This window comes from Cibotium barometz, chromosome 25 (genome assembly GCF_041138505.1).
Source record: "Cibotium barometz isolate CiBa-2024 chromosome 25, ASM4113850v1, whole genome shotgun sequence".
Classification (NCBI taxonomy): Eukaryota; Viridiplantae; Streptophyta; class Polypodiopsida; order Cyatheales; family Cibotiaceae; genus Cibotium; species Cibotium barometz.
The window spans coordinates 22,572,639-22,599,819 of record NC_141070.1 but is presented as its reverse complement, the minus strand read 5'-3'; the positions used below and the strand labels follow the sequence as shown (position 1 = coordinate 22,599,819).

Sequence of the window (27,181 nt, the reverse complement as noted above, 5' to 3'; positions counted from 1 at the left end):
ATCCAATTTCAAGATTTAAGGACAGTGTCTACCCTTTTTCAACTCAATCTAGTGTTTAATAGATGATTACAACAAATTTATCAGCATAAAATCACCAGAAATTACACTAAATCAAGGGTAACCAATTTGTACGGGATGGTTGGAGTATCAAACCAGCTCCGATTTGCAATCTGAAGCTATAGGGATCTGTATCAGATATCTAATGGTTAATTTGAACCCTCAATTGCACCAAAATACAGTGATTAGCACTGATTAATCATTGATTAGCAAATTAATGCTATGTTTTGTGTGCAAAAAACAGAGTATACGGGGAGTCCAGATCTGGTGCCTTACACTTCAAATGAGCTCAAATGCTTTCAAAGGCATCAATAGCAATGAGTCTAGTAGAGGATTAAGCCAAGAAACACAAGATTTGACCAAATATTGAAAGCTTAATCTTTGTTTTACCAAAGTCACCTGCAGATTTGATGAAGAGCTTGGATCTCACTGTAGACTTGATGAAATTGAATTCTGTCTTCATCAGCTTGTAAAGCATGCTTGAAAACCCCCGGGGCTAAGAGAAATTGAAGCAATTTGATTTGGTGAGCACAAGATCTGCAAATCACTCAGAAAAAACAGCGCTGACTTAATCGTCGACTTCTCCTCAACGCTTTCGCGATTTGCTGCACCGTTTGGATGGGCTTGTAGCCAAGTGAGTTAGCTAGCTATGGTTAGAAGCTTTTGCCCTAATTGTGAGTGTGTAAGCTGAATGGAGTCCTCCACTGGCTGGGGGTGAAGGGGAAAGTGAAAAACTAACTAAAAATTTGATTATTTACTAATTATCTACTAATCCTAATTAATTAACTAATGGGCTCATAAACCTGATGGATTCTAGGCATGGCTCTAATACCATGTTGAAATTTGAGCATAATGATGAGCTATGGTGGATCAAACACTAGAATCATTATCATTAACGAAGTGATTAGCAAATGATTAAGACGTAATTAGTGAATAATTAGCAAATAGATTAATGTAGGCATGGATACTCAAAAACCAGCAAATTCTCATTAGGACTATGCCTCAATTTATAGAGTTTACATCAAGCATCAAATCCCATTGATTTCTCCATGATTCACTCCCAGAATATCTCCACCTCTTGCCTGATTCTCTCCACCTCTTCTCTTTTCCCTGAATATCTCCAAGAATAACTCCACACTCCTAAATTCTCTCATGCTACCCTTTATTCTCTCCTAGTAGATTCTTCTCACCTTTTCACAGGTTCTTTCACAATTACATCTTCTCTTTTACAGCCTCTAACCAAGGGCTTGTTCCCGCACACACCCTATTCACTTGTATATTTCAACAGAGGCCATGGGAAAGTTTCTGGCCTAGAAAGATCACCCTCTTTCTTTGCTTGATGGCACACAAGAGCTTGGCGATCGGCAATTGGCTCGCAATAGGAGGCAAGCCAGCAGCTTGCCCGCGGTGCGGCCACCCTGAGGAGTCTCAGAGACATTGTCTTTGGGATTGCCCGAAGACTCAGTAGATATGGCAGCGGATTCTCTGCATCTTCACTATGGACAGGGCCTCGAACCAGATCATTACATGGGGCACTTTGGGCCACAAAGGCTGAGGTGATCAGGGCTTCTGAGGAGGATGGGGGAGGGCTAGCCCAAGTCTCTCACCGTAGTAGTTCAACAGTACCAGTCCCAGCTCCACCTACATATCACTGGCGACCAGCTCATGCCAGAGATGGGAGATTTGCAGCAGCATTGCAGCCTAGCACATTTGGTGAGCTAGATGCAGCGAGGCCATCGAGGGTACCCATACTCCACTTGTTGAGTCCAATTTGACTCAACATCATTCACACCCTCCGTGGTGAGTGGGGGAAGCTTCAAGGAGGTTCCGACCGCATGCGAAAGCGACAGGAAGCTTTCTTGAGGCTCTAGAGGCTAGCCCTTTTCTCACAAATAGAGGCGGTGACCCCACTTGGCACTACAGACCACCTGTGTGGTTGTTCCCCCTCCCCCCTATGAGATAGCCTTCTCCTCATAGGGCAGCTAGCTGGAGGAGAAGCATCTCTTCCCCGTATTATCATGTGATTCCCGCCCCATACATGAGGTGAGTTTGTCTATAGTCCTTCATGGTTGTATCTAGCCCTTTGTGGCTGTTTTTTTTTTCATTAACTAATAGAAGGATCTTTTTCCCAGAAAAAAAAAAAGATTAGGGCTCAGATTTATGCAAAGGACCTCCACATGTGCAAGGACAGCAGTCGGTCAAGTAGATAGGAGCCTCCAGATGAAGTCAGCAACATATATTAATTATTGTTGTCCATGGAACTGGCCAACAGCACAAAATGATTGTGCGCCAAGAGCCTATAAAAGGCATAACCTTGGGCATTGTTTGATATCTCTCTCCTCAAAGAGTTAGGTCATAGGTTAGGTATTATGTTTCCTTTTTGGGAAGGCCAAAGGCCACAAAATCATGTGCCTTTTGAATCCACTCCAAATCTGATGTAGAGATCTGTGCACCCTTGCCTTCTTGCCCTATCCTTGAACACAAACATGAATCCTTCTTCTTGAAACTGATCATAGCAGCCTTGGCTCCACCCCTTGGATGAAGATCATTCTTGGAGTTGCTCCATAAAAGCTTTCCAGGGCAGCCCCAACTAGCTACCCCTCCTCTTGGGTTTGCCTGACACCAACCAGCTTCTCGGGGTCTTGACACATGCTAAGTTACTCTCCTTGGACCTGTGCACTTCTTCTGGGACACCAACAGCACTTAGCATAGCTAAGCCTAACGTTGTGATACCATTGTGACATGCGGAAGCTCTCGTTAGTCTTCTTTCAGCCCTAAGCACTGCATAGGAACTCTTGATGCAAGAACAATCAACATAGACAGTGAATAGAGAGAGAGATGGCTGTGTAGTATATTCATGTAGTACTATCAACATAGACAAAGAATAGAGAGAGAGATGGATGTGTATTCAATATATTCATATAGTACAAAGACATAAGGCAAAGTTTTCAATGAAAAGGTTGCTAGGAAGGAAAGGATGACAAGTATGGGAGACCATATGTGGAAATAGGGGATGATGACAGTCATCCAAGGTCAAAGTTGGAATCCCATCATCAAGTTTAGCAAAAAGGGAGGAGTTGTACCAACTCTAATTGAGTAAGGCAACACACATTCTAGATGAAAAAAACCACATGGTTAGAGTTGGAGTTCCATCATCAAGTTTAGCACAAGGGGAGGAGTTGTACCAACTCTAATTGAGTAAGGCAACACGCATTCTAGATGGAAAAAACCACACGGTTAATCTCGCAAAACCAAGATCATGGTCTTTGACACTTCATACCGGAAGAGCGCGAATCGGTCTTTTATGTACAGAGGAACCCAGGTGGAGATTGTCTCATCTTGGTGTGACCCTTACAAGCCTAATCTTTTCCATGAGAGCAGCAACCCAAGCCCGCTTGACGAGAGGGTATGCAGCTCTAGTACATCTTGAGAGACAACGCTTCCAAGCCCAGTTCCGAGTCTCACACTAAATGTTGGCTCTTCGACATGTTGGTGCGCCCTCCATAAATGTAGGGTGCCTCCTTCTGGACCACATCTAGGAAAGAATGACTAGAGGGGGGTAGAGAGACTGGGATAGATATACTGCAGGTTACAAAACTCCAGTTCTACGGAGAACATCCTAAGAGTTTCAGAGGATGGATTTGTCATGAGCCCTGGGTATGTGCAGACACATGTAACGTGCCATCTGGATCACAGACCTTCTTCCTTTCTTTCTTTCTATATTGTTAATTTTTATGGATTGCATAAATGCTTACAAAAAATGGGAACTTTAAGTTTGGTGTTCAACTAATCAAGTAACTAAATGAACAAAAATTCAGCAAGTTGAGAGTTAACAAGCATTGAAACTATGTGAACAAACTATTATTCATTTGCATAGCATGAGCCCTAAATGGGCTGATAGCATTGGCCTGAGAGACACAGGTGACACCAAGATGCGAAATGCCCGGAGCAGAATTCACAAGGTTCCATGCCATAATCATCAGTATTTGAACCTAAGCATGCAATCATTTACCTTCATCTAAGCGAAGGCTGTAAGCCCCTGCAGGCATTTCACGATCTAGGCTTCTTATAACTCCTTCCACATCCTCCAGCCAGAATGCCCTCTTTGAACGCAGGCCAAACGATGATTTTATTGCTTCTTTAATAGCTTCTGCTGTACCATCAACTCCTATCTTCTTTACTGCATCACCCAATTTGACAATTATTACCCTTCCCCCATACGCCCTATCTCCACCTGCAATATAAGCTTTTGTGTTAGATACAGTTCTCTGCTACTATCTATCACCCCATTCAAATATGAGAAATGTTTGTTTTACCATCCAAGTTATCAAAAACACAAGTCTAAGCCAAAGCTTTGGTTTTCTCAAAATGATTACCGTTTGTCATAGGATCTCTCCAGCCCCAAGGATGCATCCCGTTTTCAACAACCGTATCATTTGATGGCAAGGCTAGAGAATGCCCTTCATGATCCAATCTGCGCTCAAGATTAAGGGCAGACGCCCTAGATCCTGCTACATCAAAGAGCACACAACATAAGCGTCTACCACCTCGTTAACGGCAACCCCTATATTCTGACACCACAAGAGTTTTCAAAATTTTGTGGTTCTGAAACATGGCTTCCAACCAAAAAACTCAAGATTAAAGCATAACTAGCAAAACCAAAAGGAAGACTTTGTAGAGCTGATGCAGGTTACAAGCAGAGAGCGGCCAGTGACCTCATAGAGAGTGATTAGGCTGTGGTATACTAGTCTAAGCCTGCAAGACATTGAACTATACTGGACCAAATCGGCAGACACTAAACTGAACCATCAAAGGAACGTGAAGGTGGGTAATGACAAGACTTGGGTTGTGATTCAACTGCTGGAGACTTCTGATATTTGAGACATGCATCAGCCCTCCTCAGACTCGCATGCATGTGTCCAATCTATTGGGGCGTGCTAGGGTAAGGGTTTAGTGGAATTTAGGCCATTTATGAGCCCTGGCCATTGAGTGAAATAAGGAAAAGAACGTCAAGGAATTTGATTATGTGCAGGCCTCTATTGGGGGAATGTAAGACCTGAGGCATGAGCTTCAGGTGGCCATAATGACCCTTTGTATGGGGGAATTTCCCTTGCTCAGTTGCTTTGGGTCACTTCCTTTGCAGTCTAAAAGATTCAACCATATAACCTTCATAAGTCCAAACCTTTAGTCAAAGCTTGTCTTAATGCTCAGCTTGCCTTTATTTGTGCTAATCCATTCAAAGATCTGAGCCAACATGATAGCTTCCTCCAATTTTTTTTGCAGTAGTTTTGACCTCCATCTTGTTATCATCACCAAATCCTCTTGGTGAAGAATATACATGCATCAGGATGCATGACTACCAGGGACATTAAGGTTAACGATTAGCAGAGGGTGCTTTTGCAAAGCCTAAATTGTGAGAGGGATATAGCCATTGAGTGATGGTGAGAAGTTAGAACTAAGGATACACATAGTTGGTGGATGCATGTGATAAATTCCAAGTTCCTAAGGCAATTGGAGAAGATGTGGAGCAATGTGAACCAATGCCATTTTGAGAAGGCTGTTGCCACCACCGATGGGCAGTATTGACCAGGGGTTGAGCTTGTGAAAATGCTAAAAAGGGGGGACAAATAAGAGAATTTCCCTGATCATGCAGCCAGCCTACCAGCAGAGGTGTAACGCCTATTTGTCTACATGCATATGTAGGACAATTATTGGCCACACTATGAACACGTTTAATAAAATTTATGATAGTATTTTTGCGTCTGAAGTGATGGCCGACTATTACACAACCAGCCATCAGAAACCTACAAATAGGCAGTTAAGAGACAGATGAATGATCCATATGCAACCCCAAATCCGGTGCAGGAAGAGGCAAGTTGTGGTCCAGCAGGAGTTCTCAAGGAGCCATTTTCAGCCCCGGAATGGCCCGAACAGTCACCTTTACCAGATGTTGCACACATAGAAGGGAGTCCAGATGTACAGGCTCATAAAAGACTGCATGCTTCAAAAGTAGTACAGTACTGTCCAAACAAGCGAGCTGGAGCTCCCCTGGTGTTTTGACTGTCCCCCCCTCCCCCCAAACCCCCGCACCCCGCCATCTCGTCCCCCCTCCCTCCTACGCATCCTGTGCACCGGTTGTCACGACCCTGGGTTTTTCTCTGGACAGTAGTATGCAGGTGTGCATGGGGACATGGTGGACAGTGTGAATGGCATCAGTTTGGAGTTAAAAAGGAAACCCATGTGTGGACAACCCCAAGTGTGAAGGGGACAAAGGAATTAAAGTTCAAAAGGTTTTATAACCTTGGGTGGCCCCTCGGAAGGTTTTATAGCCTTGATTGGCCCCTATGCTATTTATGGGGGCTACTCTGCTTTTGGAGGATGCGCCTCTTGCTATCTCATGCTTTTTGGGAGGCACCTGCTGGATCTGAAGGGTATGCTTTTTCGAGAGGACACTGGCGGGCTGGTTGGGCTGCAGCATAGGGAAGTGATCAGCAGGGCGCACAGGACTGAAGCGCTCTCTCTCTCTCTCTCTCTCTCTCTCTCTCTCTCTTGGAGGGTGGCGGGCAGACTGCAGGCAGCGCATAGCTCATCAGGGAGCACAGGCGGGCAGACTGCAGGCCCAGCAGGGCCCTTCCTTTTGTGCAACAGACCGGCGGGCTGAACTGCCAAGTTTCTCTCTCTCTCTTGCTAGGAGGCGGGGCTGGATTGAGCATGTTTTCTCTCTCTTTGAGGACTGGCAGGGCTAGACAGCAGGGAGCGTCGGGTTGGACAGCAGCCTTGCCTGGGCGTTTTTCTCTCTCTCTCTCTCTCTCTCTCTTTTGGGAGGAGGGATGTGGCACCTTGGAAAATGGATTCCAAGGACTTTTTATGGGCTGTTTTTGTTTGGCAGAAAATTCAGCTATGTGTTTGGGTTTCCGGCTACAAGTTCAGGTCAATTGAATGTGTTCCTTGGCATGGGAGTGATGCAAGCTCGCATGGCTGCAGGCTCATTGAGCAAATTGTTTTCTTCCTGCTGGAAAGGAACAGAGGGACCTACCGTTATGGGCATCTCTATATTTCCAAATGTTTCATGAGGGAACAGGTAACTAGATGTATGCCGTTGTTGGCAATGTTGTTGAATGATGATGTGAATGGTTCTGTATGGAAACAGGACAAAGGTTTCAGAGTGAAACAGGCCTAAGGGTTTCACGTGGAAACAGGTCGTAGGTTTCTCAAGGAAACATGTTTATGGTTCTCCAGTAGATAGGTCACATGCAAGCAGAAGGTACAAGAATAGACACATGTTTGGTGCAGCCTTGCTACTAATGGGACAGGGGACAGGGAATCCATGACAGAGATGGATAGTACCCTTGGAAGGTAGAGGGTTGGTACAAGTGTGTCGACTGTACGGTATGCTGTGCTGTGATGAGAGTTCTCTTTTGGCAGACAGTTTGGGAGTCTGTGTTGTCATGCAGAAGCACTGGATGTGTTAGGGTGTGATGCTGTTCATAGGTTGAGAGGCTATGGATGGTTGTGGCAGCCCTGATCATGGGAGAAAGTTTCTGTATGCAGACTCAATGTGTGAGAGTCTTTTGATGAGGACAATGGCTGGATTTGTTTGTGGATGCCGAGTGGATATGAAGCCATGATGCAGGGTCTTTGCAGGCTTCAGGAGTTCTGCTGTGACGGCTGAGTTTCCAGCCTTATTGTAATCCAAGCTCTCTTATAATCAATTAAAGAAATACCGCAAGGGGCGCCACTGCGTTTTGGGGCCAATCGGTGTCCGTGTACTGTTTGCAGGAGCACCTTAGCTCCCCTTGTTTGTTTTCCTTTTACAGGTCTTCAAAGGTGTTGAGGTGTTTTGTGTGCAAGTTTGTTTTTGCACCGCCCTTTGGTTTCGTCCGAAGACCAAGGCCAGTTTACAAGGTTCCATTGCTGGGACATCGTCGACTTTCTCAATTAGGCGAGCCCGTGGTTACTCTGGTCAGGACAATCACCAACTTTCCTAAGGGGGCGAGCTTGTGGTTGTCTCATGAGAGTCACATCAAAATTTTCAACATGTGGAAAGTGAAAAGGAAGTGCAGGAAGCACTGCAAGACTGTGTCTTTGCCTATATGAGGTGAAGAGGAGAAGTTAAGGATGAAGCTAAGGAGAAAAGACACCAAGGACAAGAAGTAGTCAGCCAAGAACAAGAAGCAATTGAAGTGTTATGGTGCAAAAGATGGGTTGAAGGCTATGACTTTCGACACTGTCACTGGTGGTATCTTCCAAAGGCTTCATGGGTTTGGAAGAGAGTTTCTTTCTATGTTTAGCAGTGGTGATCTACTATGCTTCATTGGGGACTTGTGCTTACCACTTGGATGGAGTGCAAGCAGGTTTTGGGTGCCTGAGGGTGTATCAAATGAGGCTCAGACGGAAGTGGAGAAACTTGATGAGGTTCTTATTCCCGAGCACATACTGGCACATAACGAAAGAGGTAAAGTTTCCCGTCGCTATCTTGTGAAGTTCAAGAACTGTTCATCGATGGATGCAAAGTGGATGGAGGAGGGTGACTTAGCAGATTCACCTTAGGTATTGCAACTTTATCTTGATGCCTTTGCGTTGGAGCTGACTCTTACTACGGCTCATTCAGGTTCAGCAGAGCTGGGGTCTGGAGCATTGCCTGATGCTCAAGAGGGAGGTAGCACCTCCGCTCCCTTGTTACAGACAAGCTCAATTGTCATCTAGGAGTCGCTTGGTCACATCTTTGTATTCACCCGAAGGTACTGATATCTGACAGTACATCTACTTATGGGACTTCTATGATATTGTGTACTAGTCACATGAGATGGCAAAGTTGGGTATGGTTCACAGTCGGCCGCACCATGAACTATAACTGCAACTATGGATAACTCTATCTACACTTATGGTTAACAGAGATGGTTTTTGCCTTTGGAACTGAGGTATGACTAACGAAGATTGGGACATTGATCTTTGTCATATGGCTCTGGCTGTTCTTGACCACAGGATCATTCAATTGGATATTGAGATGATGCTATTCGTGGAGTTGATCTCCTTTGGAATGGCATGGTTTGGTTGAGCTCAAAGTCTGCAGCAACCTAAGCTAACCCTTCGAGACTCTATGGAGGGCGTAAGTCTTGCGAGCAATCCTAGATTTGGTTTGGTTCATGGATATATGGATGGAACTCTATTTGTGCATGTATGCATACACTTTTTAAAAGAATTATTGTATTTTGGTGCCATTGGATCCTGGTACCCTTGAGAATACATTGGGAATACTCCGGATTGTCTCGTGTGAGGCATGTATGTTGGTATGATACATCAAGTACTTTATTATGTTCATGGATGCACCACTAGGTGCGACTCCTGTGGGATGGCCATGAGACATGTGGTAGGTACTTAGTGGATGTATTGTTTGGATGCATTGAGTGCTTTCATATGCTCATGTTGTGCCATCAATCGTGGGTCTTGCAGGATGTCCATGGGCGTAAGGCTTGCGAGCAGACCTTAGACTGTTACTTTAGAGTAGGTAGAGCATCTTGAGGAACATATTGTTTGCGAATGCATGTGTGTGTCATATGTAGAATGATGCATGGTTTTGTTTTTGGCTAACACAGCTTACGTGTTTCCACTTGGTTTTAGACTTTTGCTCCAAGTTATGAAGGAACAAGCAAGAGTTGTTTGTCACTTTCACGTGACGGTGTGGCCTTATTGTGCAGGATGATTGTTTCATCACCCAGATGCACTTGAGGGCCATTGTTTTTGTCATATGGGGAGTCTTTGCTCATAAGATGCCTTATTGTGCCATTGAGTGCAATCGAGGACGCTTGCTATTTTTCAAGAGGGGGATATGTCACGACCCTGTGTTTTCCTCTGGACAGTATGCAAGTGTGCACTATGACATGGTGGACAATGTGAATGGCATCAGTTTGGAGTTAAAAAGGAAGCCCATGTGTGGACAACCCCAAGTGTGAAGGGGACAAAGGAATTAAAGTTCAAAAGGTTTTATAACCTTGGGTGGCCCCTAGGAAGGTTTTATAACCTTGAGTGGCCCCTATGCTATCTATGGGGGCTACTCTACTTTTGGAGGATGCGCCTCTTTCTATCTCATGCTTTTTGGGAGGCACCTGCTTGATCTAAAGGCATAGTCACCGGAAACGTTTCGGGTTTTTTGGGGTTTCGGGGCAAAACGTTTCGGCCTTCGGCTAAGAAACACCAAGGTTTCGGTTTTTTTTCTATATAATTTTGCATCGCTAAAGTTCCAAACAATAGGAATTTTTAACATTTTGAGAAACTTTTTTTTTTTTGAGAAACCAAAAAAAAATAGGAGTTTCTAAAACGTTTCTTGCGTTTCGGGGTTTCTCACTCCAGAAACGTGTTTCCATGTGACTGTGTCTGAAGGGTATGCTTTTTCGAGAGAAGACTGGCGGGCTGGTTGGGCTACAGCATAGGGGAAGTGATTAGTAGGGCGCACAGGACTAAAGCTCTCTCTCTCTCTCTCTCTCAGATACAGTTTCCGGAGCCGAGGACGAAGCTTTGGCTATTTGATACTCTAGTTACACCTGCACTACTGTATGGTGCCCCCATCTAGGGTCCTAGCTTATACCATAGGAAGAGACAAAGGAGAGAGCCAGCTGAGACAGATACAGGAGGTATATGATGGGTGGAAGCCGATGGAGAGGCCCCTAGTGGCGATGATCTCACGCATGATTAGGAGTAAACCATCAGTGCCACATGAGATTGTGCGGGTAGATATGGGGGTCGTCCCACCAGCTGAGAGTGGAGACTGCCAGATATGGGCCTAGGGCAGCCACACCAAAGGACAAGATATGCCAGCTCTATCACACAGAGCCCGAGACAGAGGACCATTACATACGCCGATGCCCTGTTTACTATGAGACTCGGGGGAGGTTCCACTGCCTCTTCCGAGCTGGGTTCAGACCACTTTCCAGGATCATGGACTTCCCGGATCAGAGATGCCTGGGACTTTTTATTCTAGAGCTCCGTAGACACAGGGAGTCCTTAGTGAGATTCAGATTAGCTGTACTTGCTCGAGGACCAGCACAGAGAGCTCTCACTGACTTCTTCCATACCAGCACTCCGAGGGCCGATCCACCCATCATACCCAGACCACAGGTATTGTAGGAGCTCGGCCAAGAGATGTGACACTCGACAAAGCCACTGAGTTATGCAGAGCTCGACGCCCCAGACCACATGGCCCTCGCCCACGGCCACGCCACCACACGAAGATCCTGTCAGAATATGCAGCGGAAATGATATCCAAACTTGGGTAGACAAGAGCAAGTAGACTGCAGAAAATAATCAGCACAAGAAACACAGAGAGATGTGTGTAAACTCTTCTCTATACACAAGATCCTGGAAATACTGAATGAGAAAGTGGAGGAGGATGAGGGGCAATATATACAAACCCATGAGGGCAGTCGGCCAGCTCTAGGAAGTGCCCACGACTAGGTAAAATCCCACGACTGCTGAAAATAGCAGTCGGCCAGCTCCAGATGCCCCACGCCTAGACAGAACAAGTCGGGCAGCACTCCTACAGCCCACGACTGATACAGATGCAGTCGGCCAGCTTCAGAGTGCTCCTGGCATCAACTGGCAGCCCTCCAGCCACTAGAAAAAAATGGGAAAAATAGGGAAAAAATACGGGGAGTGTGGAAAAATGATATACGAGCGGGCACACCCACAACAGAGGCCCTGGTGTATACAAATAGACAGGAGATGACTTCTAACACCCCCTCTCAGCTCCTGGCTGTGTAACCAACCCCAGGGAGCTGGAGTGCCGCCTGAGCGTAGCCTGAGGTAGAGACTTCGTTAAGAGGTCCGCCGCATTGTCCTCCGTCGAACAATAAAGTAGCAAGATGTCACCCGCCAAGATCTTCTCACGAACAAAGTGATACTGTATCTCTATATGCTTGGTCCGGGCATGGAAAACCGGGTTCCGAGCAATAGCTATACAACTCTGGTTATCACACTGGATGACTGTGGGCTCCCTCTGTGGAAACCCCATCTCGCCTAGCAGCCTCCGCAGCCATACAACCTCACAAGCAGCACCACAAGCAGCCCGATACTCTGCCTCTGTCGAAGAAAGGGCAATAGTTGGCTGCTTCTTGCTGCTCCAAGAAACCGCTCCTGAGCCGAGGGTAAAAGTGTATCCTGAAGTAGACCTCCTCGTGTCTGGATCTCCTCCCCAATCTGAGTCACTCCAACCTTGGAGCTTGACTCCATTCCCTCCTGTGTAAAAGAGTCCCAGATCCTTCGTACTCTGCAGATACCGCAAGATCCGCAATCCTGCGTCCCAATGAGTCTTCAATGGCGTCTCCATAAAAGAGCTCAACAGCCCCACGGAGAAGCTCAAGTCCAATCTGGTGTTCAGCAACCAAATCAATGAACCAACCAACTTCCGGTACTGCGAGGCATCAACTGGCTCACAAGGATCTGTAACGGTTAACTTTGTGTTCGGGTCCATCGGCGAGGTAATAGGCTTGCAATTCTCCATCCCAAAGGCCTCAAGCAACTCATGAACATACCGCTGCTGAGAGACGAAAAACCCCCTCTGGGTCTGCCAGATCTCCAACCCCAAGAAGAAGTGGAGTAAGCCTAAGTCGGTCATCTCAAACTCCTTTGACAAGGCAGCCTTCGTCACTCCGATGTGCTCCACATGACCGCCGGTGAGAATGAGATCATCCACATAAAGGATGATAAGTGTGACCATGCCGCGTTCCCGAAAGAGATACAGGTTAGGATCTGCAACCGATCTCTGAAATCCAGTCCGAATGAAGAAGGAATCAATCTTCTGATTCCAAGCCCGCGGAGCCTGTTTAAGACCATACAAGGCCTTACGTAACCTGTAAACCATCCCTTCCAATCCTGGAACAATAAAGCCTGGACGCTGCTCAACGTACACCTCCTCCTGCAGGTCACCATTTAGGAACGCTGATTTTACATCCATCTCGTACACGGGCCACCTCTGAGAAGAAGCAAGGGCAAGAACGGTCCGAATCGTGGTCATCCGCGCTGTCGGTGCAAAGGTATCCTCGTAGTCGATGCCTGGCCGCTGAGCATAACCCTTAGCCACGAGCCTGGCTTTGTGTTTGTCCACCGACCCATCAGCCGCGTACTTGGTCTTAAAGACCCATTTGACACCAATGACCGACCGCTTCGACGGCCTCGGTACCAACTCCCAAGTGTTGTTCTTCTCGATGGCGTCAAGTTCCACCTGCATGGCTTCCCTCCAAGTATCCTGTGAAAGGGCTTCCTTTACGGAAGTGGGCTCTTTATCCCGCATGATACGAGACATCAGAGCATAGTTCACCTGAAGAAGCTCCGCCGTGTTGCTTTTATCTCGGACTCGATGTGATCTTCGAGGGCCGTCCTCTGTGGTCCACTCGGAGGGTAGCTCCGTGACACCTGACTCCCGAAGGGTGTCTAACAACCACCTAGGTACTCGAACAGATCGTGGAGCCTCCTGTGGTCGCGGGGGCTCAACTCCAGCTGCGGGCTCAACCTCCTGTGATGACTGAGGTGGATCAACTGGAGTGGTAGACTGGGAATCATCATCAGATTCCTCTGGATCTCCAAGAAGTGGAGGCTCCTCGACATTGTATCCTTCATTGAGATATAAGGCTCATAAAATTGTCTATCAATATCACGTAAGTCCGCCGATGTATGGAAAGCTTTAAACACTCTATTTAAGTATTGCGATAAGAAAAATTGAAGGTCTGAGATCATTAGGTTCTCAAACATGCACTAGAACTATTCAAAAAATGAATGATAGAAGCCTAGACTTTAGAATACATCACCCACTATATGGTAATTCATTTATTGTACTCAATTAGTTCATTATTTATTAAATCTAAAAAGATATGTTTACAAATTAAAGTTTTTCCTATTCTTTGATAGTAGCATATTATCTATAATCATACTCCTTGGTTTGCAAAGGAGTATGGGAGTTTATCAATATGGTCCACCCAAGGAATGGAGAAAACACACTATCAAGCACACATAGGTTATTTCAAACATGCAAGGAACATGCTCGTCAAAGACCACATCCCGGCTGACAACAATCTCGTTCCTCTCTGGATCATACAACCTGTATCTGTCACCAGCCTGGACATTTCCCAGTCTGAAAGGGGTCTGGTGGACTCCAGGATGTTTAAATATTTGGAAAGTACAAGCTTTGGGAATGGGGGATTATCCTTGAATACAAAGGACCACACTCCTAAAATTTAGGAGAGTTGCTATTTTTGGCCCGACTCCGATGGAAATTCTGTTCGCGTCATTAATCTGGAATTGAGCAGATACCAAGAGTTGGCAAAGTGCCTATGATAGAATGTCTACCAATTGGGATATTTTTAGAGGTAAAGATTATGGAAGGACCCATCTCTTAGATTGGGACATGTGGCAAGAAAGTGGACCAAAGTGAGACAAGTGGCCTGACACTTGTTAGAAAAAGGATCAAAGTGAGACAAGTGGCCTCACACTTGTCATTTCAGCTATTGTGTGGCTCTCCACTTGTCATTGTAGCCTTCTCTTGCCATTTTAGCTCATGGGAGGCCCAAATCTATAAATTGGAGCCCTCTCTCTTCATTAATAAAGGCTCTCTTGCTCCACACTAGCCTCTACCACCGTTACAGGTTGCCCTAATGATGGCTACTCTCTTTCTCTCTCACTTGAAGGCTGCCCATGAAGAATACCGGCTGTTGGGGACTATTTTGGAGGCTTCCATCGCGAAGAAATACTAAAGGCAAGGGTATTTAATCATTTATTATCATTTCTAGCCATTGTACTTGTTGTACGAGCATTTGTACTTGTTGTACAAGCTGTACCAGCCCTTGTACTGGCTGTACCAGCTTCTGTACTTGCTATACCACCCATTGTACCGGCTGTACCAGCTTCTGTACTTGCTGTACCTGCTATACTAGCCACCGTACCGGCTGTACCAGCCACTGTACCTGCTGTATCAGCCCTTGTACTGGCTGTACCAGCTTTTGTACTTGCTGTACCACCCATTGTATCGGCTGTACCAGCTTTTGTACTTGCTGTACCTACTGTACCAACCACCGTACCGGCTGTACCAGCCATTGTACCTGCTGTACCGGCTGAATGGAGAGTTGTACTTGCTGTACCCTCTCTATTGCATGAAGACCCGTGGTTTTTGGAGAAGAATCAGTACCCACACGGAGGTATATGGATTATATTGTTGGCTTAGCATTTCTACAGCCTATGTTCCGGCTTGGTTGCCTCGTGTTGGGCTGTGTTATGGCATTTGTATATGGATAATCCGGCATCTCCCGTGGTGAGAGTAAGGCCCTCAAAGCTTGTACATGATATTATTCTCCTTGGGTAATAAAATACTCCAAGGGGGGGGTCGGCCCATTCCGGCCTCTATGCGGTGTCACACGTGCAAGCTCCATTTTCAGCATTTGTGGATGTTTTCTCCAGCTTTATGTTTTATGCAAAGTGATAAAGTTGCAACTGCTGACGGAGAGTCAATGGAGGACGTCTCGCGTAGCAAGGTCGACCGAGGTCTTGACCAGCCTCGGTTCGATTAAAATGGTGAGCTTCCGGTACGGTGGATGAGGGACCAAGGAAGCGGCCTATGAGTGAAGCGCTAGGTCACCTGCGAAGGATCCTAGAGGGTGCTGACCATACGGTGCTCGGGCTCTGGGTCGCCTAGGATACCCACGCGTGCGTCGAGGAAGATATTGGAACAAGGAGTAAGAGTTGTTTTGTGAAACCGGGCATGGATCTGGTTGACTGACCTTGCTGGTCCTCAACGGATGAGTCCATGGCTCTTTTATATGGATCTGTTGGTTGATCTTGCTGATCTTCAACGAGAGTCCATCTTGATAAGTGATTATATTGCCGAGTATTATGGGCTAGGAACTATGGAAACGGCCTCTGTGTGGACAGGTGATGGATATGTGTTAAGGCTGTGGCCATGTTTAAATGTTTTAATATGCATTGATGGTATCAACAAGTGTGTCAAAGGCCCTAGTCCCCCGGGCACCGCCGCCGCGAGTTACATTGGTATCAGAGCATAGGCTTTCTTGGAAGCGGAGGCTTCTTTCTATCAATAAGGAAGAGAAAAGATCTCAAGTGGGGACCACACTTACCATCATTGCTATTAAGCATGGCCAGCCACTTCAGAGCCTATGAAGCAAGAGCATGAGCAATAGACAACTTGGTCTAAGGATTTATGAATGCACAAAATTTATCTTGGAAGTATGGAGTTAGCTTTATGTGCACACATTTAGCACTCTTTCCATATGGATATTGTGGATTATATTATCAAGCTTACAGGCAAGCTATATGGAGATACTCAGGATATCTTAAGGATATGGCAGATATTTCTTTTGGCTTCATGACCAACCTGGCAAAGAAAAGCTAAGTGTACTTTGAGTTTGCAAAGTTAGTGCTTTTGCTATGAAGTATTTTTGATGTTCACTAACCCTTGTATAGGTATGCAAGGAGAAAGGTGTTGTTGTTTGCCTTGAGATGGTTTCAGGGAAACATTGTTTATGGCTCCCTTTAATGGGATGAATTCTTTTCATGGCTCCCTTTATTGGGATGGATTATATCTATGGAGATTTCTTTCTTGGACGAGATTTATATAGATATTGGGCTTCACAAGCAATTTCTATGGACGAATCTGTCCGAGTTTATAGAGAAGAAATCTTTGGATATCTCATGGATATGATACTTTTATGGATAAAGTCCACCTCTACTCCAAGGTGTGTGGTTTGCACGGAGTATGTGGTAAGAGTTATGGTATACAAGGATTATGGTATACAGGTGTATGGATTCCTGGACTTCTTTTCTAGGAATTTGGATCCATCCTCACGTTTATGGATTATGTTTATGGCTCCCTTTTACTGGGATGGATTATTCTTTTTGGCTCCCTTTATTTGGGATGCATTGGACTTATGAAACTCATGGTTCACATACCTTGTGTAGTGTTCTCTTGTCCTACGTGCTCTCTTGAAGATTGTTTCTACCATGTGTAGGTGGAACAATAGAGAGCAAATGGAAGGGAACATGGGCACTTGAGAGGGTAGTGTGAGTTGGTGGCCGAAATGCCTATAAACTATGTGTAGCAGAAAGGCGTATGGAACACCAGGTTATCTATGCCTGCGAGTGATTGTTTTCAGGACTCCTTGTTTAGCCGCTCTGTGTAGTATTTCTCTTGTCCTAAGTGCTCTTCAAGATGTTGCTACCTTGCTTGGTAGAACATAGAGCCAATGGTAGAGAATATGGGCACTGAAGTCGGGCCGGGCGTCAAGGCAGCTCCTTGGTGATCTACATCGACATACCATTGTTTTCTAAATGCTGAATTTCATATGCATTGGCATGGAGGATTTGGCAATGGATGCCCGTGAAGCTATGTATTGAATTTCTCCAATAGTAATACAATTTACTCAAGGGAGGGGTCGGCCGTTCCGGCTCATTGTGTGTCTCTTGTAAGCCCACCTCTCATCCAAGCTGTGTGGTCAGAGTACCAACACGGAGTGCAAGTGGTAAAGTGGACATGACGGAACTTATGTCTATGCCAAGGGTTATGTGGACCGATGTCTTGTTGGCAGGAGACTTATTTTGTCTTGCCCATTTACTTGGGACATGGATTATGATATCTGGACTTATGCGACTGTTTTGTCTCGCCCATTTACTTGGGACATGGATTATGATATCTGGACTTATGGGACTGTTTTGTCTCGCCCATTTACTTGGGACATGGATTATAATATTTGGACTTATGGGACTGTTTTTTGTCTCGCCCATTTATCTTGGGACATGATTTTGATATTGGTATTATGGAGACTTATTTAGTCTCGCCCATTTCTTTGGGACATGGATTCTTCAGTTATATTGGATTTTTTTGAGATTGTCTCGTCTCGCCCAATCGATGGGACATGATTATATCTTGAATATATGGCTTGAAGCTTAAAGTTGCGGACAACTTTTAAGAAGTTGGGGAGAATGTCACCAGCCTGGACATTTCCCAATCTGAAAGGGGTCTGGTGGACTCCACGATGTTTAAATATTTGGAAAGTACAAGCTTTGGGAATGGGGGATTATCCTAGAATACAAAGGACCACACTCCTAAAATTTAGGAGAGTTGCTATTTTTGGCCCGACTCCGATGGAAATTCTGTTCGCGTCATTACATCTGGAATTGAGCAGATACCAAGAGTTGGCAAAGTGCCTATGATAGAATGTCTACCAGTTGGGATATTTTTAGAGGTAAAGATTATGGAAGGACCCATCTCTTAGATTGGGACATGTGGCAAGAAAGTGGACCAAAGTGAGACAAGTGGCCTGACACTTGTTAGAAAAAGGATCAAAGTGAGACAAGTGGCCTCACACTTGTCATTTCAGCTATTGTGTGGCTCTCCACTTGTCATTGTAGCCTTCTCTTGCCATTTTAGCTCATGGGAGGCCCAAATCTATAAATTGGAGCCCTCTCTCTTCATTAATAAAGACTCTCTTGCTCCACACTAGCCTCTACCACCGTTACAGGTTGCCCTAATGATGGCTACTCTCTTTCTCTCTCACTTGAAGGCTGCCCATGAAGAATACCGGCTGTTGGGGACTATTTTGGAGGCTTCCATCGCGAAGAAATACTAAAGGCAAGGGTATTTAATCATTTATTATCATTTCTAGCCATTGTACTTGTTGTACGAGCATTTGTACTTGTTGTACAAGCTGTACCAGCCCTTGTACTGGCTGTACCAGCTTCTGTACTTGCTATACCACCCATTGTACCGGCTGTACCAGCTTTTGTACTCGCTGTACCTGCTATACCAGCCACCGTACTGGCTGTACCAGCCACTGTACCTGCTGTATCAGCCCTTGTACTGGCTGTACCAGCTTTTGTACTTGCTGTACCACCCATTGTACCGGCTGTACCAGCTTTTGTACTTGCTGTACCTACTGTACCAACCACCGTACCGGCTGTACCAGCCATTGTACCTGCTGTACCGGCTGAATGGAGAGTTGTACTTGCTGTACCCTTTCTATTGCATGAAGACCCGTGGTTTTTGGGGAAGAATCAGTACCCACACGGAGGTATATGGATTATATTGTTGGCTTAGCATTTCTACAGCCTATGTTCCGGCTTGGTTGCCTCGTGTTGGGCTGTGTTATGGCATTTGTATATGGATAATCCGGCATCTCCCGTGGGGAGAGTAAGGCCCTCAAAGCTTGTACATGATATTATTCTCCTTGGGTAATAAAATACTCCAAGGGGGGGGTCGGCCCATTCCGGCCTCTATGCGGTGTCACACATGCAAGCTCCATTTTCAGCATTTGTGGATGTTTTCTCCAGCTTTATGTTTTATGCAAAGTGATGATGGATATGTGTTAAGGCTGTGGCCATGTTTAAATGTTTTAATATGCATTGATGGTATCAACAAGTGTGTCAAAGGCCCTAGTCCCCCGGGCACCGCCGCCGCGAGTTACAGTATCCCTTGGAAAGAGAGTTATACCCCACAAATACCAGCTTGCGGGACTTGGAGTCAAGCTTCCCCCTCTGCTTCTTCAGAATATGTACATACGCGTCACTCCCAAAGACACGGAAGTGCGAGACATCGGGTTTCCTGCCAAAATATGCCTCAAATGGAGTCATATGGGGTACAGAAGTCGTAGGAGAGCGGTTAATGGTATGGACAGCTGTTGCCACAGCCTCACCCCAAAGTGGACGAGGAAGATCTCGATGCTCCAGCATGGTCCTCGCCATCTCCACCACAGTCCTGTTCTTACGTTCAACAACTCCATTCTCCGAAGGCGATCCTGTATTGGCCAATTCCCTCTTGATGCCATGATCTGCACAAAACCGGAAAAATACAGTCGAGGAGAATTCACCTCCTTTGTCAGCCCTGAGAGTCTTGACCTGAAATCCAGACTCTTTCTCCACCATCACGTGCCAATCCTTGAACCGAGCAAAAGCCTGGTCCTTCTGTGAAAGAAAGTAGACCTACGTGAATCTGGTACAATCATCAACAAGCAGCATGAAGTAGAGAGATCCTCCCAAGGATGGTATCTGCTGTGGTCCACACAAGTCAGTGTGAATCAACTCCAATGGTTTCGAAGCCCGCCTGGAAGCCTGCTTCGGAAAGGATTCCCTGTGCTGCTTACCACGTATGCAAGAACTGCAGCGTCCTTGCCTACTACCAACATCTGGCAAGCCAACCACCATCTGGTCCCGGAAGGCGTGCCGCAAAGCATCCACATTTAAGTGGCCAAAACGAAAGTGCCACAGATCTCCGACCTGAGAGCCTGTCAGTGAGGAGAGTGCAGAGAGCTTGTAGATGCCGTTCTCCACACCGCCTTCCCAAACAACTTTGCCTGTCTCACGGCCCCTTAGAGCAACTGAATGCTCCTCAAATTCCACCCGAAAGCCAGTCTTGCCTACCTCATGCGCTGACAGAAGATGAAAACCTAGAGCAGGGACATAAAGAACACGGGAAGCATGCTTGCCCCCCTTGCCGTCGGGAATAATCTCCATCCGGCCCTCACTATGAATCGGAATAGTGGAGTTATCGCCAATAAAGATACGACCTGACTGCCGTTTCAGATCCAGGAAGAAGTCACGGGATGGAGTCATGTGCTTGGAAGCACCACTGTCGAGAATCCATTCCCGGGTATCCTTCACGGTGAAGCCAACTACCTCCTCGCTCGAAGATGATGAAGCATCGGAGTCCACCATCTCCAAGTGCACAAATGCCGGAGTCTTCACAGCTGAGGCTGAGGAATCAGCACTCTTCCCTGTCCGCTTGGGGCACTTCCTCCAGTAGTGGCCTTTCTCGCCACAATCATTACACGATCTTTCGGCCTTCAGCTTCTTTCGTTCTGGATCAGGCTTCTTCTCGGAAGACTTATCTGGTGAAGCCTTCCCTTTGCCCTTGTTGGTATTACGGCCTTTCGACCGTTGGCCAGTTAAGGCCTCCGAACCTCCGCCGTGAGGAGGGTTCGTGAAACGTTCCTCCTGGTCCAAGACCATTGGCACAAGCTCCTCCCAAGTAATGGTGCTGAGCCTGCCACTCGTGATCAACGAGGAATAGAAAGCGGAATACTGACCAGGCAAGTGGGAAGTAACGTGATGGCCATATCTTCGGCCGATATCTCTTTCCCAGCTTGAAGGACTTCCTGCTGAAGGGCCTGCAGCTTGTTAATGTGTTCCCGCATCGTCGAAGACTTTGCAGGGTTCATAACCCGCATCTGCACTTCCAAGGATATCCGCTTCATGGGTGACACCCTGTTGTACAAAGAAGCCAAGTGCTCCCATATGCCTCTCGCCAGCGTCATGTGCTTGCCTGTGCCTCTCGGTCCTTCCTCGTCGATAATAACTCCCCTTCCTCAGCTTCCGGCCTTGGCACCCCTTTGATAATAAAATCAGCAAGGTCATATGACTCCAGAACTGACTCCATCATGACCTTCCAGATGCCATAATTGGACCCGTCCAACTGACGATCCACTGGGAACGTGGGGAGAGTCGGAATCTTCACGTGCTTCTCAGCCATCTCGAGTAAATCTGCCATCTCGGAGAGTAACCTGAAAGGGTGGGTGGGTGGGAAAAATCTGAAAATCTGAAAATATGCAAGTGGCTGTCCAGTCCCTTTGCCCGCCTTCCTCTTGCACCTTCACTTCCCGTTCAGCCCGAAACAGTCCACCGATCAGCAACCTGTTGCTCCCCCTCTTGCTCAGAAAAATGCCCAAGATCTCCTAGAGCCTAGGGCTCTTATACCATGTCAGAATATGCAGCGGAAATGATATCCAAACTTGGGTAGACAAGAGCAAGTAGACTGCAGAAAATAATCAGCACAAGAAACACAGAGAGATGTGTGTAAACTCTTCTCTATACACAAGATCCCGGAAATACTGAATGAGAAAGTGGAGGAGGATGAGGGGCAATATATACAAACCCATGAGGGCAGTCGGCCAGCTCTAGGAAGTGCCCACGACTAGGTAAAATCCCACGACTGCTGAAAATAGCAGTCGGCCAGCTCCAGATGCCCCACGCCTAGACAGAACAAGTCGGGCAGCACTCCTACAGCCCACGACTGATACAGATGCAGTCGGCCAGCTTCAGAGTGCTCCTGGCATCAACTGGCAGCCCTCCAGCCACTAGAAAAAAATGGGAAAAATAGGGAAAAAATACGGGGGGTGTGGAAAAATGATATACGGGCGGGCACACCCACAACAGAGGCCCTGGTGTATACAAATAGACAAGAGATGACTTCTAACAGATCCGGGCCATCATCTCCCATCATCGCAGGACCTTCTCGCGCCAGCTCAATTTTACCACCTTGAGCACCATGTCACAGCTGCCCATGAGGGATGTATTAGGGTGATATGAGAGCTCTCTGCTCATGTACCTAGATCAGATTTTAAAGTTCTGGATTTTTGTTATCTTTCTTTATTACTATTTGTACCCAGGATTATGTACCTCATGGATATGATGTAACCTTTTGGTCTCATAGGTCATTTTGGCCTTTTGAAGACATTAATACAACTTTCTTTCTTTCTTTCTTTCTCTCTGGGAGGGTGGCGGGCCGACTGCAGGCAGCGCATAGCTCATCAGGGAGCACAGGCGGGCAGACTGCAGGCTCAGCAGGGCCCTTCCTTTTGTGCAACAGACCGGCGGGCTGAACTGCCAAGTTTCTCTCTCTCTTGCTAGAAGGCGGGGCTGGATTGAGCATGTTTTCTCTCTCTTTGAGGACTGGCAGGGCTAAGCGTTTGCTCGTGCGTTTTCCTTTCTTTGTCTCTGTCTCTCTCTCTTTTGGGAGGAGGGGTTTGGCAGCTTGGAGAGTGGATTCCAGGGACTTTTTATGGGCTGTTTTTGTTTGGCGGAAAATTCAGCTATGTGTTTCGGTTTCCAGCTACAAGTTCAGGTCAATTGAATGTGTCCCTTGGCATGGAAGTAATGCAAGCTCGCATGGCTGCATGCTCATGGAGCAGATTGTTTTCTTCCTGCTGGAAAGGAACAGAGGGACCTACAGTTATGGGCAGCTCTATGTTTCCAGATGTTTCATGAGGGAACAGGTAACTAGATGTATGCCGTTGTTGGCACTATTGTTGAATGGTGCTGTGAATGGTTCTGTATGGAAACAAGACAAAGGTTTCAAAGGGAACCAGGCCTAAGGGTTTCATGTGGAAACAGGTCGTAGGTTTCTCGAGGAAACATGTTTATGGTTCTCCAGGGAGATAGGTCACATGCAAGCGGAAGGTACAGGAATGGACACATGTTTGGTACAGCCTTGCTACTGATTGGACAGGGGATAGGGAATCCATGACAGAGATGGATAGTACCCTTGGCAGGTAGAGGGTTGGTACAAGTGTGTCGACTATATGGTATGTTGTGTTGTGATGAGAGTTCTCTTTTGGGAGACAGTTTGGGAGTCTGTGTTGTGATGCAGAAGCACTAGATGTGTCAGGCTATGATGTTGTTCATAGGGTGAGAGGCTATGGATGGTTGTGGCAGCCTTATCATGGGAGAAAGTTTCTGTATGCATACTCAATGTGTGAGAGTCTTTTGATGAGAACAATGGCTGGATTTGTTTGTGGATGCCGAGTGGATATGAAGCCATGATGCAGGGTCTTTGCAGGCTTCGGGAGTTGTACTGTGACGGCTGAGTTTCCAGCCTTATTGTAATCAAAGCTCTCTTATAATCAATTAAAGAAATACCGCAAGGGGCACCACTGCGTTTTGGGGCCTATCGGTGTCCATGTGCTATTTGCAGGACACTTCATCATTAACAGTCAACTGCATTGACTGTCAGTAGCCTTCCATCCGGTTGTTCTGAATCAAATCACCCAACTGTTGTATTGCACACATGGCATTCGTACACTGATGTGGCAGCTTACGGCCAGCTGACGGCTTCCATCAGAACCAACGACGTGTGGAGATCTTATTTGATGGCCTTAACACTCAGTCACCGCCTAAGTCATCACAAAGCAAGAGAAAGCTTGGGAAAAGCGATGTATCATATGTACCTGCTCATGCAACATCAGAATAAGTTGTACTAGTTGTATCATTCGTACCATGTTTTCGGCAGAGTTTTGGAGATCATTCTCACTGCCTATCTCTTGGACACCGCGCAAACCTCAAGAAAACCTTGTGAGATTCGGAGATTGAAGAGAGGCATTACATGCTTTAAGGACTTCCTAGGTACACAAAACCGTGGGCACCTTGATATCTTTATGAACAATTAAATATGGATAATTTGGCCTATCCCATGTGTGAGAACAAAAAAGGCCCCCAAAGCTTGTCACAGAATGACTTATATGACATAAATTACCAAGAGGCCCGCCTATTTGGGGGGGGGGAGGGGGGCGCATTCCGGTCCCAGTGTGGTGTCAAGTTCTCAAGTTGAGCCTATGGTTTAAGTGGATGATTTAAGTGCCTTTAATTTTACATTTAATCATGTATTGATAGTAGTGTGAAAACTCCACCCGGTTACAAAAAGCACCATGTACCCAGCTTCGCCATGCAATACTTTGCTACTCAATAGCAACATTTAAATCCATAGCTGTTTTAGACAAAACATTGTTTACCAAGATGTCTCATATACTAGAATTCAAGTTCCGTTTCATGCTATAACTCTTAACACCAGAATATATGTCAAAAGCAAAACACTTGTCTGAAACAAACAATACCACGGAGTTATAAAAGAAACCAAAAGGGTAAGTAATGATCAAGGTTTCTAACAAGCTGATGTACTCTTAATCTACTTATCGTATACCTCCAAAATCCATATACAGGTGGTAACATGATCCCATAAACCAGCACAGGTGGTACCTTTGGGAGAGTATTGAACGTACGACTCCAAGTTTCCGGAATTTTTGTTGGTAGTTGTCTTAGGCCTTTGCTGCAGAAGCTCCTCGAGGTCCTTGTAGCAGGAAACTTTTACTGGCCCTGCCCTATCATAAGGTTTTGCTTTCCTATACTCTTTAAGAAGATTCCTCCACTTGTCAGTACACATAGTAGCTGACCTGTCAAAGCCCCTTTCCCTCATTTTGAAAGAGATTTGCTCCCAAAGATGCTTATTGGATTTAGATGTGTTAAATAAGGCATCGAGCTCCCCTCTGAATGCAATCAGGGCTCTTATCTCATCCTGGACCCATGTTTCAGCCCTCTTCTTAGGAGCCTTGTGTTCATGGTCTTCTCCACTGCCCTCTTGTAAAAGAATCTGATGAGAGGGAAGATGCAATGATGGGGGTAGCACACCACTTGTAAGAACCTCCATAGTCTATCAAGGTCTAGTTGTGAATGGCTATGGCTTTGGCTATGACCATGTGAAGACACAGCATGTGCATGTGATGGTATCGCGCGCAATGAGGCTACCTCCAAAGTCTTTCAAGCTCTACCTCTTGATGGCTATGACTATGGCTATGTGGGGTGTGGAGCATCTCCATGTGATGGTATCAGGCACAACCAGGCCTAACAGCTACTTCTGGTTACAGCTATGTGCATATGTCCAGCATATGCAGGTAATAGTATCAGACCTACTAGTGGCTACCTCAAGGAGGCAATGGCTATGAGGGTATTATACATATATATGTTATGGCATCAGAGCATGGTGGCTATGGTGGTGAGGGAAGCAGGATAGGCATATGATGCTGTTCTGCACAATGTGAGCCATTGTCATGTATAGTAAGCTATGTCATGCACACTTTGAAGTATGGTGGGTATGTGATAGAGTCATGCACACTTTTAAGCCATAGATATATATGGAGGGGCATGGTGGGTATTTGATAGAGTCATGCACACTTTAAGCCATAGATATATATGGAGGGGCATGGTGGGTAGTTATGATGCTAGGATAGGCAGCAAGAAAGGGTCTCATGTGCATGTAATGGCGTGAGCCATATTCTTTCTATGATAAAACTTTGAATGCATTGCAAAACATCAAGGGGAGAAGCTTAGATTTGATGCAGAGAAAGGAGGGCATCCTACCTGTGGCGGTTTCCTGGCCGTCATGTCCAACTGACTGGAGTTCCATGGCCTACACTTCGCTCCAAGGTGCGCAGTTAATGACTAACGACACAGACTAAGGTGTTTGCTATAATCGTGTGCAGGACTTTCAACCCACCCATAGTTAAACCCTAACCCTGGTCCGTTATGATCCCCCTCGCACAGCTCCGTGGTTGAACCTAACCCTGGTTCCTACCAACATAAAACCATATTATAAAAACAGACTAAAAAGCTTCACCTCTAACCAGACCCAACCATTCAAAACTAGGACGACAACTCAATTCAGTTACCAATATGCACACTAAACAAAAGTTTAATAAGTAAAATGTAATCTACTCGTTCCTTAAAATATGAACTACAACAATTTATAGCAAAATTTCACATTTGGACTAACAATTAATGCCCTTTTTTTCTAGCACTGGATGGGGTGGATGTGCCATCTACCCTCTGTCCTCCTCAAGAAGTGTGGTACATTTTGGCTACGAGTGCTCTCTAATCAAGATAAAAAAAGTACGGCTATGATGTATAATGACTCATAAATCAGCTCAAAACATCACTTTACCAACTAGTACGTATGATATAGTCACTAGAGACAATCAACTACATTAACTAAGGTACAATTTTAAAACTAATAATAGAGCATGATGTGGGAAAGTCTCTCATTTCTACACTAAGGTGAGCCCAGCACTTCAATATCTTATTTAAAAGTACATGTCATTATGCTTATCTAATATTCTCAACCGTCACCTAATTAATATTTCAAAAGCTTACATTGACAATGGTATAATTTCAAATGCATGCTAAAAAAAGGTGGATGGCAATGGTCAAAATCTTCTCCATAAGCTGCTCAACAACATTCTAGGAGACATCATCTTCAATCGATGATTAAATCTTCCAAGAACAAGCAAGGTAGGTATTCATCCATCCTTAAAATCTATGTTCAATATAGAAATGCAAATCTAGATATATAGAGTAGATATAACAAATTATAAAGGTGGGTGGAGATAGAACACATTATAGCCACTGCCCTCCCTGAACTACCCTACGAATATGACAGTGCGATCAAGCATGTGATTGTCCATGTAAAATGATGATTAGGAAATACATCATGTAACATATTAAGCATCATTTTCAAGAGCAAAAACATAAGTCA

The 27,181-nt window shown here is 45.7% G+C and overlaps 1 protein-coding gene across 2 annotated transcripts in view; it reads right to left on the bottom strand.

Annotated features, from left to right (window-relative positions):
• LOC147624350 (trihelix transcription factor GT-1-like) overlaps positions 1-26,344 on the bottom strand; it is a 95,104-nt gene extending 68,760 nt beyond the window's left edge. For both annotated transcript variants that reach the window (XM_086819332.1, XM_086819333.1), the window contains exons 1-3: positions 24,853-26,344; positions 4,434-4,565; positions 4,070-4,291 (exon numbers count right to left, since the gene is read on the bottom strand). In XM_086819332.1, coding sequence (XP_086675458.1) covers positions 4,070-4,291; positions 4,434-4,565; positions 24,853-25,300 — 802 coding nt within the window. In that variant the 5' untranslated portion in view covers positions 25,301-26,344. The remainder of the gene's footprint in view (positions 1-4,069; positions 4,292-4,433; positions 4,566-24,852) is intronic.
• Positions 26,345-27,181: the final 837 nt, after the last annotated feature.